At 36.6% G+C, this 15108-nt stretch overlaps 3 protein-coding genes across 4 annotated transcripts in view; 1 reads left to right on the forward strand and 2 right to left on the reverse strand.

The window, feature by feature from the left end:
• Positions 1-88: 88 nt before the first annotated feature.
• LOC146147795 (mRNA export factor-like) lies at positions 89-9214 on the reverse strand. The gene is made up of 11 exons (XM_083388588.1): positions 9046-9214; positions 8403-8524; positions 7921-8013; positions 7680-7757; positions 7183-7278; positions 6208-6279; positions 5699-5806; positions 5301-5410; positions 4683-4746; positions 4265-4459; positions 89-1011 (listed from the first exon to the last, which is right to left on the reverse strand). The coding sequence occupies exons 1-11, from the start codon at positions 9095-9097 to the stop codon at positions 925-927; spliced, it is 1077 nt and encodes a 358-aa protein (XP_083244714.1). The 5' UTR covers positions 9098-9214; the 3' UTR covers positions 89-924.
• On the reverse strand, positions 9138-13595 carry LOC146147796 (G patch domain-containing protein 3-like). The gene is made up of 8 exons (XM_083387934.1): positions 13572-13595; positions 11765-11847; positions 11260-11442; positions 10899-11062; positions 10773-10838; positions 10457-10615; positions 10245-10383; positions 9138-10151 (listed from the first exon to the last, which is right to left on the reverse strand). The coding sequence occupies exons 1-8, from the start codon at positions 13593-13595 to the stop codon at positions 9284-9286; spliced, it is 1686 nt and encodes a 561-aa protein (XP_083244060.1). The 3' UTR covers positions 9138-9283.
• A 114-nt stretch (positions 13596-13709) lies between these two features.
• LOC146147797 (E3 ubiquitin-protein ligase MIB1-like) overlaps positions 13710-15108 on the forward strand; it is a 34707-nt gene continuing 33308 nt past the window's right edge. For both annotated transcript variants that reach the window (XM_083388621.1, XM_083388622.1), the window contains exon 1: positions 13710-13907. In XM_083388621.1, coding sequence (XP_083244747.1) covers positions 13791-13907 — 117 coding nt within the window. In that variant the 5' untranslated portion in view covers positions 13710-13790. The remainder of the gene's footprint in view (positions 13908-15108) is intronic.

The raw sequence follows: 15108 nt of genomic DNA on the forward strand, positions 1-15108 counted from the left end.
GTTTTAATGTGGCCCCCTATAAGTAATAACACTTAAATTGGCACCTTACAAACCAACCAGAATATTTGGAATTTATTCATTTGGGCAGCGTACAACAATGAATTGTCAAAACTTAACCTATAGCAGGAATGTGCAACAACCACGGGACTATAAGCATAAGCAAAATTTAGATTAGTCAAAGGGCCAAACGCATTTTTTATTAACCAAATTCACCTTAGCTGAAGTGCAGCCTAAAAGTCCATTAATTAGTTATTAAAAAGTTAGTGATCAAGGAGGGGAATTAGTGAAACCTAGTTCGGAAAAATGCCATTTCTACTGCCACCGAAGTTTCGATGCTAAATAACGAAACAACAATAAACTGACTGATAACATTAGACAGCTTTAGAGCTCTTGTTAATGGCAGATTTGCAGATAATAAGCTTGACTTTGCAATCAACACGCTCTCCTTAAATGTACCTTAAACCACTTGTCAAAGTATTGCTGTGGCAGCAAAAAATCATGTCGCAGGCTACCTAGCTGCGATGGCAGGTTGTACAGTTCGTGTACAAATGTACATATCTGTTCTTCAGTACAGAAAGAATCGCTCAAATCAGTAGTAGCGTATAACTAAAAAAAAAGTTCCATGTAAGAAGAGCTTTGCTTTTGTTAGTTAACGCAACTTTAACGTGATAGTATCCAAAATAAGTAATATGGATATAAACATTATGGGAGCATAATTTAGCAACACTAAACAATACATACAGTAGCATCAATAGCGGAACAATGAAAAACGTCAAATGGAAAAGTGAAATTTAGGCGCCTACAAGAGCATCAAATTTCGACAGTCGGTGCGTCAGGCGACATGAGAACTAAGCGCGACACACGCTGTTCGCGACACGCTACACATTTCTCTCAAAACTGAGCTGAACATGGCAGCAGCGAAGATCACTTCTTCTTTCCCGGTTTCATCTCTTCACCACAGCTGTGCAGGAATATGCAGTTCTTCTGCTGCGGATTGTAATGCTCGTGGCCCTGGGAATACAAATCACACACATTGACGCAAATGTCTACTTACAAATCCTAGTTTCTATAACGCCTTATACTCCATTCCCAATTCTGGCGCCTAAAGCAGCAGATATCGGCCATGATGCAATGGCAGCCAATTTTCCAACTTTCGAGGATAGAAGCTTGCATTTAATGTTCATATATTAGCGTTTTATAGTTTGATATGTCAGTGTTAGTATTTAGGTTTCAAATCAAAATAAAACTTGTTAAATCAAAATTATACGCCGGAACACCTCACTACATGGCTATTAGTCGTATTGCATTATTATTTCATTATATCCATCGGAACGAGGTGACTCCTAAAGTTGACGCAACGAGAAAAACACTTTTGCGGGCGAACCAAGTGGAACAAACAATACGGTAATGAGGACAAAGGCAGTAAAATCGGCGGGTGTAAAACGAAATTACGAGCAAGCCTGACACGCGCCGAACGCCATAAACGTCAACCACGCTACCTCGTCGCCAATTTAAGAAAGCTTCCGCTGTCAACGCGCAATCGCGAAAATCTTGAATGCAAATTGTCGGCAGACGGTACAAGGTGCATTTGGCCGTCGTCGATTAGTGACCCGGCGCTTTACGACGCAAACATTTTGTCCTCGGTGTGTTATTACGCTGTTGGCCATTAGGCCCAAGGTTGTCAATCTACAGTCCGCCATGACGCACATTTTTTCGCCGTCCGTTTCTTTAATTTATTTAATGGAAAATTCAGGTTTGCAATATTTTTTTAGATTTCGACAATAAACTCTGTAAACCACATGTAGGCGCTTGTATGCGCTTTGTTGGTTACCTTGGAAAAATAAATAAACCGATTACGCGTTACGAATTGCCGTAACAAACGCCATAAGGGTAGTAAGTTACCATTACGAATCGTTGAATTACGTTCGAAAAACACGTATAGCATGCTAAATAAGGACCCTTTCCGCCAGAAAACGAATTGGTTTAAAACATCACCTCAGAAATTCGCCATAGGCAGTAGCCATGCGCTTCGGTATTAGAAACACAGATAGACAACGGCTTTCGTTGCAATCTGCCGAATGTGCAGGATATCGACCGACGCAAGAAAACTGACAGCAGGAAATTGGAGCCACGTCACAAGTAACTGGCAAAATCTATTTAAAGCTAACATTTATACCACAACCAATGCCTTCATTACGCTGTATGACGTATGAACATTTCAAACCATTTTTTTCAGATTGGAAGGGAACCAAGCCAGCAAATTCAGCGTTCTTAATCACAACAAAGGGCGAATATCTTATCGTCACGGCCCCCGTATGACATTTGCATCGAGAAATACGCGCACATTGCCACGTTTATCACGACGAAGTTATTCACACGAAGTAGAACATCTAGATTCAAATAAGTTTGCTTAAACCAGCGTTGAGAATCGGTGGTGGTGCTTTTGTAAATTGTTTTTAAATCGCGTTTTGGTTTTTAAATCGCGTAAGGTGAGACCAGTGTTAGGCATTCTGCTTAACTGGTAGCGTTTTTACTTTGAGAATCGCGACTTGACTACAGAAATACAAGGTGTATTGTTTCTGGATTGTGGCACAATATGTTTTTTGATTTACAATTACATTTGTATGATTGACTGTAAAAAATACCAAAATCAAATAGGTGTTATTACGTGCATTATTATTACATGCAGATGGCAGTAAAAAAGCAGATTAGATATTTCTCTTTAAAAACTTTGTATTTGCCTTCAAAAGTTTAAAATCCCGCAAAAGTGTTTTACTGTGTGGCGGCCAGCTGATGTTACCTATAGGTCTAGGCGGCCATCGAGTGTATTGTGGCAACTACTGAAGGATATAGAACAACGGGATAAACGTTGCGAAGTGGCTTAATCAAGCGTGAGGCAAACCAGCGAAAGACAATGGCAGGCGCGCGAATGCGACTGTCGCCTCGCATCGACGGGGGAATCGATGGGCGCTAGATGCTCAATTGAACTCTAAGTGCTATCGACCTCGCCGATGACAGGCCAATTACCGAGCGGATTGCGGGCAACTTTTGACGTTTAATTTTGAACACACGTTCGACACGGACCACGTCGGGCATGGCAAAGAGCATATCTGGCAAAACCAAAGCCTCGTGGGATATTATATAGATTTTTACTAATAAAATTGACAGTCAACTTCTATTTGGTTTACAAACAACAGACCATACAATGGATGATTCTTTGTAGAATAAAAAAAGTAAACCTACTTAATACCCTAGCAAAAATTTGGGGTGATCAATCAACCACCTAAACCGAAGAAAAATCGTTTGTAAAGTAGATTACATGTATCTCGATGCGTATGATTTTGGCCTCTATTTCCGCGTAAAATACGACAGAACCAGTAAACTATGAAGCATTAATTTCCACGACTAACAGGAAATTTTAACTTTAACCTCACTTTAGTACATTTATCAGCCATCAGAAGCCATAATGTAATATTTGCGTGTCGTCGTTTAATTTACGTATTACTTTTTTAGGCAGAACAGCGGCCGATAGCTGCCACGCAGAAGCTTTTTCTCGTCAAAGAATTTTTCTCGTTTAGTATTATGAGGGGCTCGACAAAAAATTTCAAATCTTGGCGGAAATTTATACGGTTGGTCACCTATCAAGTATTGAATACCTAAAGTTAAGTGTACATTAATACGTATATAAAAACATCATATCGTCTGTTTTTTGCGATGTCATATTTAGTGGAAAATTTTGTCCAACCTTTGTGGAAAATAAAAGCAGGCGTCTGCGCGAAATACAAAGTTGTTGTTAAGTATAATTGAGCGTGCATTCTGCGCGGGATAAATTTGACTAAGAATAAATCCTCGCCAAAGTAACCTAATTAGGTTCATTTTGTAAAATCTTGGCTATAGGTAAGACAAAGGCAACACCCGAAAATCATTCAAATCGATATTTTAAAGAACGTGTTTGAAGATGTGGCTTGATCTAAAGACTATCAACGAAAAGCATCCGTTCAATCGAACAATCTGTTTCATATTTCCAAAGAAAATGATATACGGAAATAACACATGTATTATAGTATAACACCTGCTTAGACGAATCTACGTCACGGCAAACATCTGCAAGCAAAAATGGCTTTTTATCGTAGTACATGGGAACTGTACAGTGTACAATGTACAATACAGTACATACACTCTGAAAAAAGTAAATGGAATACTTAAAAAAGCCATAAGTTAAGCGGAATACCGTTCTTAACTAACTTCGCAAAACCCCACCCACCTTTGACCAGTCGTAGCTGGACGCATAGGCGAACACGTTGCCGGTGTGGTTAATTGCACAAGCCGAGATAGACTGGTCAAGGTGCTCAGAGCCCTTCAGCTTGGTCCTGGCGTCCTTATCCCAGAAGCCGAAGCTCCCGTCGGATCCCACTGTGGCCAGGGTACCGAACGTTGGGTGGAAGGCGATGCAGTTCACCTGTTGGTCAAAGCGGCGCGTGAGATTCGGCGGCCATTTTTGGGCAAAAAGCGTTACAAATGAAATTGGGGTTGCGCAGATGATGGAAAACGCTTTAATTTCGGATAAATGACGTTTTTTTTTCAATAAAACAACACGCATGTCAACCTTGATGATATATGTTTACACTAAATCCTTACGCTATGATAAAATTTGTATAGAAAGGTCAGATGTTGGCACTCACAGCGTATATGTCTTGTGGCTGTGAATTTGTCGATCTGTGGCATTTAAAGGTGAAGTTGTCTCTCCTAGAAACAAAGAAGTATTTATATTATGTAAAATTTGTGAGAAAAATGCCACATGGATCAGGATATTTATATATTAGGAGGGAACAATAGCACGAGGATTTCGAAAGAGCACAAGTTATTTTTAGAGGCGCTATAGTGTGCTAACAACCCCTAACAAATTTCACATTAAGTGTGACTTGAATCTATATATAAAAAGTGCATTTTTACCGTTGAACGACCGATTCGTAGAACTAATGCAAAACAAAATCTCCCACTAAAGATACACATTACCTTAAGAAATGCGTGCAAAAGCAGATATCAGGAAATGTTTATTTCCGTTAAAGGATCGCAAAAAATTATAAGGAGTCGCACACTGGTTTAACCAAAATAAAAAAAACACCCTATACCAAAATGCTATGGGTCAACCAAATAATCTAAAACTAAGGACTCGCACATCTCTCATGATGAAAAAAAACGACCTCGTAAGAATACTGGATTCAATAATTGCGGTCGTTTCGAATGAGAGCCGGCAGCGGAAGAGCCGCAATTCCAAGCATTCAAAGCCGTATACTTACGGGTTGGTCGGTTGTACGTAATGGATTGCCACCCTGCCCTCGATGCTGCCAAGGGCAAAGCCAACCGGGGTTTGACTCGCCTTGTCCTTGAAGATGCTAATGCATCGGTGCTAAACACAAGAATGTTTACGGCAATGGAAAGTGACAAACACGCAGTTCTTTTAGATTCGAGGTTCACCTGATTTAAATTATTAACATTGCATGTAGTTAGGAAAGATACTTTTATCAAACACTGGTCCTGGTATGATGTTCTAGTAAGAGTTGAACCTAAATCACTCATCTAGCACCATCATTTTATGACTGCTTGAATTTGAATATATGTTACTGAATGAGCGTTCAAACCAAGTAAAGCGAGTAGTATACAGGTGCTTGTATAGTATATACGAAAAAAACTCTACCTGATACTTCAGCGGAGATTCCAGCTTGTTGTATTCCTGCGGTTCACCTTCCAACTTCAAACACACAAGCTTTTTGTCGGCGCAACTGATCATCGCCATCGGGTATTTCTATCAACAAGGTCGGACAAATGTTCAAACAGTTAAACAGTACTAGTCGACATTCTGATGCTAACAGAACTCTTCGGCCATTCAACAGAACTCTCCAACCATTAAATTACAATGGGGAACCAAAATTTGGAGGCATTCAAATGATTTTTATCGAAAAAACACTACACAGAAAATAAATGACTTATCTGCGGTAAGCATCACTTAATAAACTTTGTAGAGATCAACCAAATGTATACAACTTAAAAAAAATAAAAATAAAAAGCCTATCCCTTAGTTTAAATTAATTAAGTTTTGTTTAAAACGTTCAACCAACGTTACCTAAACGTGCCTGGGTGTTATATTTTATTGTATTTTTTGTTTGGAGTGTTGCATTAACAATACAAGCATTGCGGATAACTTACAACGTCGGCACAGTAAACCCTTTCCGTCATGTTGAGAACTTTCATTGGGGTGGCAGATCTCGTGTCCCAAAACTGCAAAGTATTCACTAAATTAGTGGTGATCTCAAAAAAAGAAAAGAAAAACGGCAAACAAGGAAACGCAACGAATAGCATAAAAATCGTGTATAATTAGTATAAAAGCCAGTAATCATCCTAACAAACGAATAATGCCGGTATCTAAGCTCAAGTCCAACTCAACCCTATGTTTTTGTATTTCCGCAAAATATTTGCCAGTGTTGTAAACAAGTCATTTTGAAATGACTTAAGTCCCAGTCAAGTCATTCGTAAAATAAATTAACTCCAAGTCAAGTCTTTTTGAATAAATAACAAGTCAAGTCTCAGTCCAAGTCATCGGTTGCCCATGTCAAGTCCCAGTCAAGTCATAGTTAGAGCAAGTCAACTTCAAGTCCAGCCCTTGTCAAAAAATAAATAAAACTTTAAATTATGAAAACCGGCTAACTCTTCAGAGTATGAGCAACTCAAGCAAAAAATTAACACAAAAGAAACATATCACAAGCAAATTGTTTTATGTGCAAATATTGGGATAAATAACACAATTTTATAAATAATTGCCTAATTGAAACAATTTATTTTAACCTAAGTCATTTGTCCAAAGGACCTAAGTCAAGTCAAGTCAAGTCAAGTCAAGTCAAGTCATTTGCCCAAAAGACTTAAGTCAAGTTAAGTCATTTTGCCCAAAAGACTTAAGTCAAGTCAAGTCATTAAAAAACAGTGACTTAAGTGCACTTAAGTCAAGTCATTGACTTAAGTCATTACAACACTGATATTTGCTACTTTTATAAATTGTTGCGTTGCTGGCACTTGTACTAAAATTATGTGCGTTAACACGTATTTTGGAATGAAATACTAATTAACCTCACGTGCAGTGGACTTGAAAATTTGGCAGGGTTAAACGCTGTTTTAAGGTTTCTTTACCTTTACTGTTTTGTCCCAGCTTCCTGTCATTAAACAAGAGTAAGTGGGACTCTTAATCCAATGACATGTCTTTATAGGTGCGTCGTGCTGGGCAACCTAGGTGAAGAAATACTGACGTTAACATTCTGCCAACATTGAAAAAGTAAATATTCATAACAAAGGCGTTAATAAAAATCTAATGCTATCTAGATTTGGTAAATATGTATTTTTTAATCTTGTTTAGGAATTATTTACACAGCTATCCAGATTAGCCTTATTTGATATTATTTGAATGTACATGTATGACTAAGTGTGTTTACTGCACTAACTGTACAGTGTACACACAGGACAAAAGCTATTATGGTTGGGTAAAAATCGCCAGAACCAATTTTGAATCTTACAACAAATTCATAAATAATTAAGGACAACATCACATACTGTTCTGTTTATTCTAATTTTTATCCAAATATTGGCCATATTCGTATTCAGAAGAATGCTAAATGCTTCCATTCGTTTACCTGAACGCTTTGGTTGGTGGCTAAGTCCCACATCTTGGCACATTTGTCGGCGCTGGCAGTAAACACTTTAGTGCCATCCTGTGGCACAAAACAAACAATTCACAGTCGGTAGTAGGAGCAAGAGGGCTACAAGTTTGTGTCGAGTAAATAACGAATATAAAATCCAAGGATATCCAGAGGTATTTTAACAAGTACAATATTGAATGAAGCAAAGAGCTAATCAGTAACGTGCTATACTTACATCGCTCCAGGAAACATCAAGCACTGGGCCTTGATGCATCTGTTGAGCCTTGGGAACAGTTTCACCGCTGTCTTCTATCTGCCAGCAACGTATCTGCATGGGGATGGGTGAAACAATTTAAAAAAATGATTTTCTAGCAATATATTAAGTGAACAGGATCTTTAGAAAGCCGAGTTTTAGCAATCCTTGTAATTAAGAGATACAAAGATAATATTGACAGTAAGGCATAGCCATTTTTAAAGCAAGCAATATACCGATTTTTAATTCAGGGTCAAATAATACAAAATAAACACATACACTTATAGTCGGCCAAGGCACGCATCAACTTGTAAACAATTTCATATCAATCATTTCCTAATTAATATGGACACTGTCTCGCCTTTGACAAAAATGGTCAGGTTAAATAAATTCGATTGACTTTCGTATGCAAATGTTGCTATAATTTTTATTTAAGTGAGGTTTAATTAGGGTGTAAAACGTACGTCGTTGGCCCAGGATCCTGCAACAAGGAAGTTACCAGTGGGACTGAACTTGAGGCAACTGATGCTGTCGTCGGGGGGACTCGACACTTCTATGTCCTTCATTGGGTTGTGCTTAGTGGTCGCTGAAAAGAGTTGGGAAGTGATTAAACGATTTTATGCGGACTTCCTGTGAAGAAAACAGTTACAGAATTGGTTATGACTGGGGCGATTATTTTTTGACCTAAAAATGCTTAGCTGATATTTTTAGCATATCGAAAAATCAAACAAAGCGTTGGTTATTCAGAAAATTGTTGTTTAAATGATTAGCCTAGTTTCAAGATAAAACAGGCTAAATTAACAAACCTAGCAAAAACGACTTTCGAGCTTAACCTAATGTGATAAACTAGAGCTGCGAGGTACATTCTGCAGGCTTGCGTAAACATTATATTGCTCTAAAAAGACATATTACAGAAAGTAATTAAAAACGAAATTTTGATAAAAACTTTAAGTTGAACGATAATTTCTCGAATCCCACTATTTTTCTTTTTACAAAATTTGTAAATGATGTTTTGCAATTGGTAAACGATTGTGCCTTGAAAAAATCTGCCAAATTTAGATCCAACGTGTTTAGTATATTGCGTCACGTCTCCTAACATTTACTCACCAGTCTGGTTGCCGAATGAGAAACGCGACTTGTTTTGGCCGAACAGCGCCATAATTTCACTTTGCAAAAAGCTTAATGGTTTAAGTTACTGCTATCAACAACCTAAAATAGTAAAAACAAGAAATTGGTCGGTTCTTGCCTAAAAAAACAACACGAAAAAAGACAGTTTAAAAACCAGGAAGAGCAAAAAAGAACAATTGCACGCAGCCTAAAGCGGTAAAACAAAAACGAAAACAAATCAAGTTTGTGATGAAATTATCCACTCATTCTCGTCCAAAGGCCGCACAAACTTCATAGATGGTGAAAATGAGTAACTGCGTGATGACGTTCCGGCATCGCACAGGGCAAATTGCGTCTCTTCGGGCGGCGGTTTTACAAGCTTTGTTTTGCCCTTTGAGCATGTTTTTGTCGAGCCTTCTTCGATACTTTTATTCTGGTTACGTTTTAAAGCTGTGGGGTGACTGGAACGCAAAATGCCCGAGTCCAGATCGACGTCCAAGGGCTGGTCGTACTTTGTGGTGATGACAATGCCGTCGCGCCCTGGCACTGCTGTTTTTCTCGAAGCTTTACTGAAGGGTTGGTGCAGGGACGACAGCGACACCAGGTTAGACCTAAACTGCGGAAAGTTCCACGAATGGCTGGCAAGAGGCTCTACGATCCTGTGCTTGGCGGCTGTCGACATAAAGCCGGTGCTTGGAAACTCAAGAGCTGGGTCTCTTCTGGGTGTTTCCACTCTTGCAGGTTTTCGCTTTTCTCTACTGGAAACTTCTGAATTATCATTTAAATGGCGTGTTTTGGAAACGTATTCCTTGCCAACTTTAAAAATCGAGGGAGCCTTTTTTTCTCCGTGATAACCAATTCCGCTTTTCTCGTGGGAACTCTGCCCCTCTGCTTCAATGGGTTCAGTTATGCCGCTTTGCTTTGAAGTGCCCAAGGGTCCGTTGTCCAACCAACCATACTTTTCCATCAGCTTCCTGCCAATACCTCGAGTGTGCTTTTCGAAATCGCCAAGTTTTAAACTTGAGTTGTACTGCTTGTTCTTGCTTAATGTGATTTTTTCCCGTTTGGTTTTGTTGTGATATAATAATTTTTCACCATTTCGCAACCTTAAAAACAATATATAAACAATTTTACATCAATGAGGTTCGTTGAATATATATGAAATAGAATACAATATATATTAATTCTATGATATCTACCTTTTCTCTCTACAAATGTTGACAAAGTCCTTTGCATCTCTGTCGCCATTTTCACCATAAAATTCGTTCATATCAACATCCCATTGGTCTGTTGTCTGTTCATCAAAATCACCATCTTGTGCAGCCCAGTGCTGTGCATCTGATCAAAGTCAATTGAATAGTTTTAGCCAATGATGTTTTAACTGCAATAAAAGTACAAAAAAACTTTTTACCAGTATAAAACACGAGACCACTCCCTCCTTTTTCCCACTTCAATTCAATCTTCTCCTCAAATAAGCGTTCATTCTCTCTTCCCTGATTTGTTGGGTCTGATTGAAATGCTTCATGCCTTTCCCATTCTTCACAATCATCACTGTCGGACCCAGAAGAATCTGCAAATCAAGTTTTGTAGAAGTGTTCATGCAAAAATATTTTAATTAGAGTAATATATGTCTGATTTACAAGCGGAAAGATTTTATCATTTTATGTATTTAACTTTTAAAACAATTATTTTTTTTACTTAAAATTGCAGAATATAAATAAACAAACCTTGTTTATCATCATCATGTATATCTTCAGTTTCAAGAGACTTTTTACGTTTAGGAAGATCTTTCTCTTTAAAAATAAAGCATGAGTATTGGCAAAACAAACAATCAAAATAAAGCAAAATGTTACCATCAGCAGATAAAATTTCAAGACCATCTGCAGTTAAGGCTGTTTCTTGAGTTGCAAACGAATCGAGTGTCTGTGTGAAGCCATCTTCATATACAAAGGGCACATTCCCGTAACGACGATGACTAGCAGTTTTCGGAAATACCAAACCAAGCTTTTTGATAATACTGTATAATTTATTAAAGAGAAAAATGTTGTTGTTAAACGTGATCTTTGGGTATAGTTAAGATTTTTTAGCAAAAAAATAAATTAACCAAAAATGTTTTATGTTGTAGGAAATTTTTTATTTGATGTTAAAGACTCTGTTCCTTCTAAAGATGTGATGTTTCAATAAAATTAAATCAAGTGTCCAGTGTCCACATACCTTGATGGCAACACACAGTTTTTGATCAGGTCTAAAAACACAGGAATGGGTGTGCCAACATTGCCGCTAGGCATGACATGAACTGGTGGCCTTAACTCTGACATCTTCATCAGATCATTGGCACTAAATTTTTCCACCTTGGCATGTCTTTTGTTGTAAGCTCTTTCTTTTTGGGTCAAATAACTAAAAAAAGTCAAAACCTGTTTTGTTATCTTTAGGTAAGCCAAATAAGAAATGTACTCATAAAGTTACATTGTTCACAACAATAAACCCTGAAAACTAAATGATAAAAATTTAAACTTTTATAAAATATTTTTATTACATAGAAGATTAGCTACAAGACTTTAAACATTATATTAGTGATTGCTTTTACAATAGAAATAAAACATACATACCCATTTGATTGTGTTGCATCTTGTTGAACAGCAAGATTAATAATAACACATTTTGTTGGTAAATATTCTCCGTTTTTGTTAACCCAGTTCTTTGCATTGTACATACACACCAGTTTGTTGAGAGATTGAAGGTTGGTGAGTGCAACAACACAGACACATGTTTCTGCAGAGTCTGCTTGATTGAGCGAAGTTTCTACAAAACACAAAGGTTTTAGTACAACTGTTTATCTGTTAATGACCAGCTTGTTACAGTAGTATATATTTAAGCTCGATTCTGCTTCAATTATAACATATTATTTTTGTTTGCTAATAAAAGTAAACAACCATATGATAAATTTCTAAAAACCTCTCTTTCTATATTATACAGTACATCCGGAGAACATCGATACAGTACAGCATGAACACACATAAATAAAATGGAAAATCATGGAAGAATTCCAACTAATGTCACAAAAACAAAGGGAAAATGTTGTCAAAAAATTTATATTTTTAAACAATTTTAGCAAATGAACCCACGTCAAATTGTTTGTAAGACATCAGAAAACAAATGTCTTAAATTGGCTGCTATTTCAGTTTGCATGCTGCAACACACAGTCTTGAAAATGTACTCAAAATTGTTACAGAAAAACCACATTGAGTTACATCATTGAAAACTCAAAATAATGTCAATATAAAAAGTTCATAAAGTACACATATACAGACAGGTAACAAAAAAGGCCTGGTGGTGGTCGACTACTGATTTACAGCATTTAACAGATATTTTTGGCATTAAAATGGTTTACATTTTTGCAATAAAATTTAAAATGTGAGGAACCACTGCGTTAAGCATGAAAATGGAAATATCAACTGCGGGTCTTATCAAAAGACCCAATTCAGTCCAGAAAGTATTCCAGATCTTGCAGGTGCATGGCTGAAAAAAGCCTGGAGCGACAGGGTGCAGCAAGTTCAAAAGTGCACCCTGGTGTACCTTATGCAAAAATCGGGGTAAATGTTTAATATTATGGGGCCATCCATATGATGATGCTCCATTTGTCACTTTGATGTTTAATACGCAAATAAGTCATTCCATGCTAAGTATTGGCATTACACTCGTTAACTATAGGTGTTTTATTTAAAATGACAAATCCTAACTTTAGATGCTATCCTATGCCATTCGTAAACGGCTTTAGCAATAAGTCGTATTGTAAATTTGTAGATACTGTTACACTAATGCGAATTTCGGTAAACGGGCGAGCCAAGCAAATAGCGACTTCTCAAAGAAATTGCAACAACAAGGTGAATTCAATACTTACTGTCTCTCACAATTTCTGGTCGATGTTTGAAATGAAAGCACGTGAAGCCTTTTTCTTCGATTAGTTGTGAAAAGTAATTTCTTAAATCAGCGGAATGAAGGGAACGAGGAATATTTCTAATTGCGGCAAAATGTTTAAAATCTAAAACGTTAGTTGTGCGTTTTTCCATTAAAAATTACATGTGCAAATGTATATAGTTTTATAAATACAGCAAAAAGCGGAATCTAACTTTGGAAATTTTTGCGGATAATTTATTAGGGACTTTTTTTAGTCAAAGGTGGAATAATATTAATCAAGAAGCTTTGTGTTTTAGTTCGCAAGCTTTGTAATCCATCACAATAACTTTAATTCAAAAACACGAGAAAAAATGTTATTTAAATCTTTTGCAGAATGCGCAGTTTGCAAAATTTTTGGGTTGGCAAATTTCTTTCATATTTTGACAACCAAAATTTATTATTATTCCATGCGATAATGTATTGCTATTGCAGGTAATGTGTTATATGCATCCTTAGGTCATGTCAATTGATTTATTCTCGTAGGTCAATAGATGACTGAAAATACATAATACTATTATTTAAAATATTTTTTATTCTTGTGAGCAGCTGCATTAAGCATTACGTCATACCTTATCGTGCCTTGGACTCAACATTTGGTTAAAGTATTTTCCCAATTGTTTTTTTTTGTTTACTGTTTTTTGTTTAATGTTTTTTGTTTACATTAAAACTTATTATTTGTTTATTGTTAATATTTTAGCACATGTATATTCAAAACTTGGTATACTATTTTACATTCACAATTTCATGCTGAAACTTACTTGAACAAATTTATCTTAAAAAGTCAAACCATGGCTTCAAATGGCCCAACCAATATTAAAACTACACCAAGAAACAACAACAGCACTATTTATGAAGGCATTGGATCTCGAGTTGTAAGAGGACCAGATTGGAAATGGGGCCGACAGGTATAAATTATTTGTTAGGTATCATTTTTATAGCAAGTATTGTGGTAACATACAAGTCTGGAAAGTATGGCAGATCTCAATGAGATCTCACAGATGCACAGTCAAAAATTGGGGTGACTGGTCCAACTAAGGCGAAAAGTCCACCCCGCTAGAAAAACATATAGAAAAATTGGGTACATATTCATTTTTTGGGGGTGTAGATTTAATCTGTTAAAAAAAAGTGCGGATACACTTGTCATACTTTCTATAGTGGGTAGTATGTCAATAAAATAAAAGTACTAATTCTTCTATTTTATAAAAGATACACACACATATGTGATTAACAATTACTGTTTTCAGTAAGCTTTTTTGTAGTCATTGTGTACTAGGAAACTAAGTAGGTTAATTGCAAAGCATACAGTTTGAATTTGGGTAGTTAATATTGGCAACAATTAGTTCCTAGGGGTTCAAAGTTTTACTTGACCACCCATGTCAGCGCAGCATTTTACTATGCTTAAGTATGTGATGTTAGAATAAATATTGACAAAAAGTATATAAATATATAATACAATGGTAGTGTTGAAAGTGAAATGGTAGTGTTGAAACCAAAATACGTCGTTACTTAAAATTTTTAAGATTTTTGCAACCAAAAATAAATGGTATAGCGAATAGGGACCCACTTTTTGTGGACCTCCGTTTACACCAGGGGTGTCCACCTTAATCATGCCAACAAGCCAATTTTTATCTTATAACTTCTTCCCGTGTCAAAATTTAGCAAATATTTTTTTTTGTCATATGAAAAACGCTTTTATACAAAAAATAAAATCAGTATAGTGTTATAATATCAGAAGTAATTGTTTGTTGTCGTAATTTCTGGGATTGTTTTGTATTGTGAATAAACAATAAGAATTGGCTGTATAATAAATTTAGGTCTACACTATAGATAAGTGGTCAGTAACTTTTTTTCTTGTGGCCATAAATACTCTTTCAAGAGCTATTGAAGGCCCACCACATTAAACCACTAAGACAACCAGGCGGATCCAAAATCCTTAATGTAAGGTGGCATGAAAAAATTACAATGATGTGACAAAGTTATAGAACAATTAATCTTAAAAACTCCTTTTGTTTTTGAGCGAACCTGTGCACAAAATGCAGGAGAAATCCAGTATGCGCCAAAAATGAGTTTATCTATTTACTTTTTAGCAAAACGCTACATGATACA

Source organism: Ascidiella aspersa, chromosome 4 (assembly GCF_963924565.1).
Source record: "Ascidiella aspersa chromosome 4, kaAscAspe10.2, whole genome shotgun sequence".
NCBI classification, from domain to species: Eukaryota; Metazoa; Chordata; class Ascidiacea; order Phlebobranchia; family Ascidiidae; genus Ascidiella; species Ascidiella aspersa.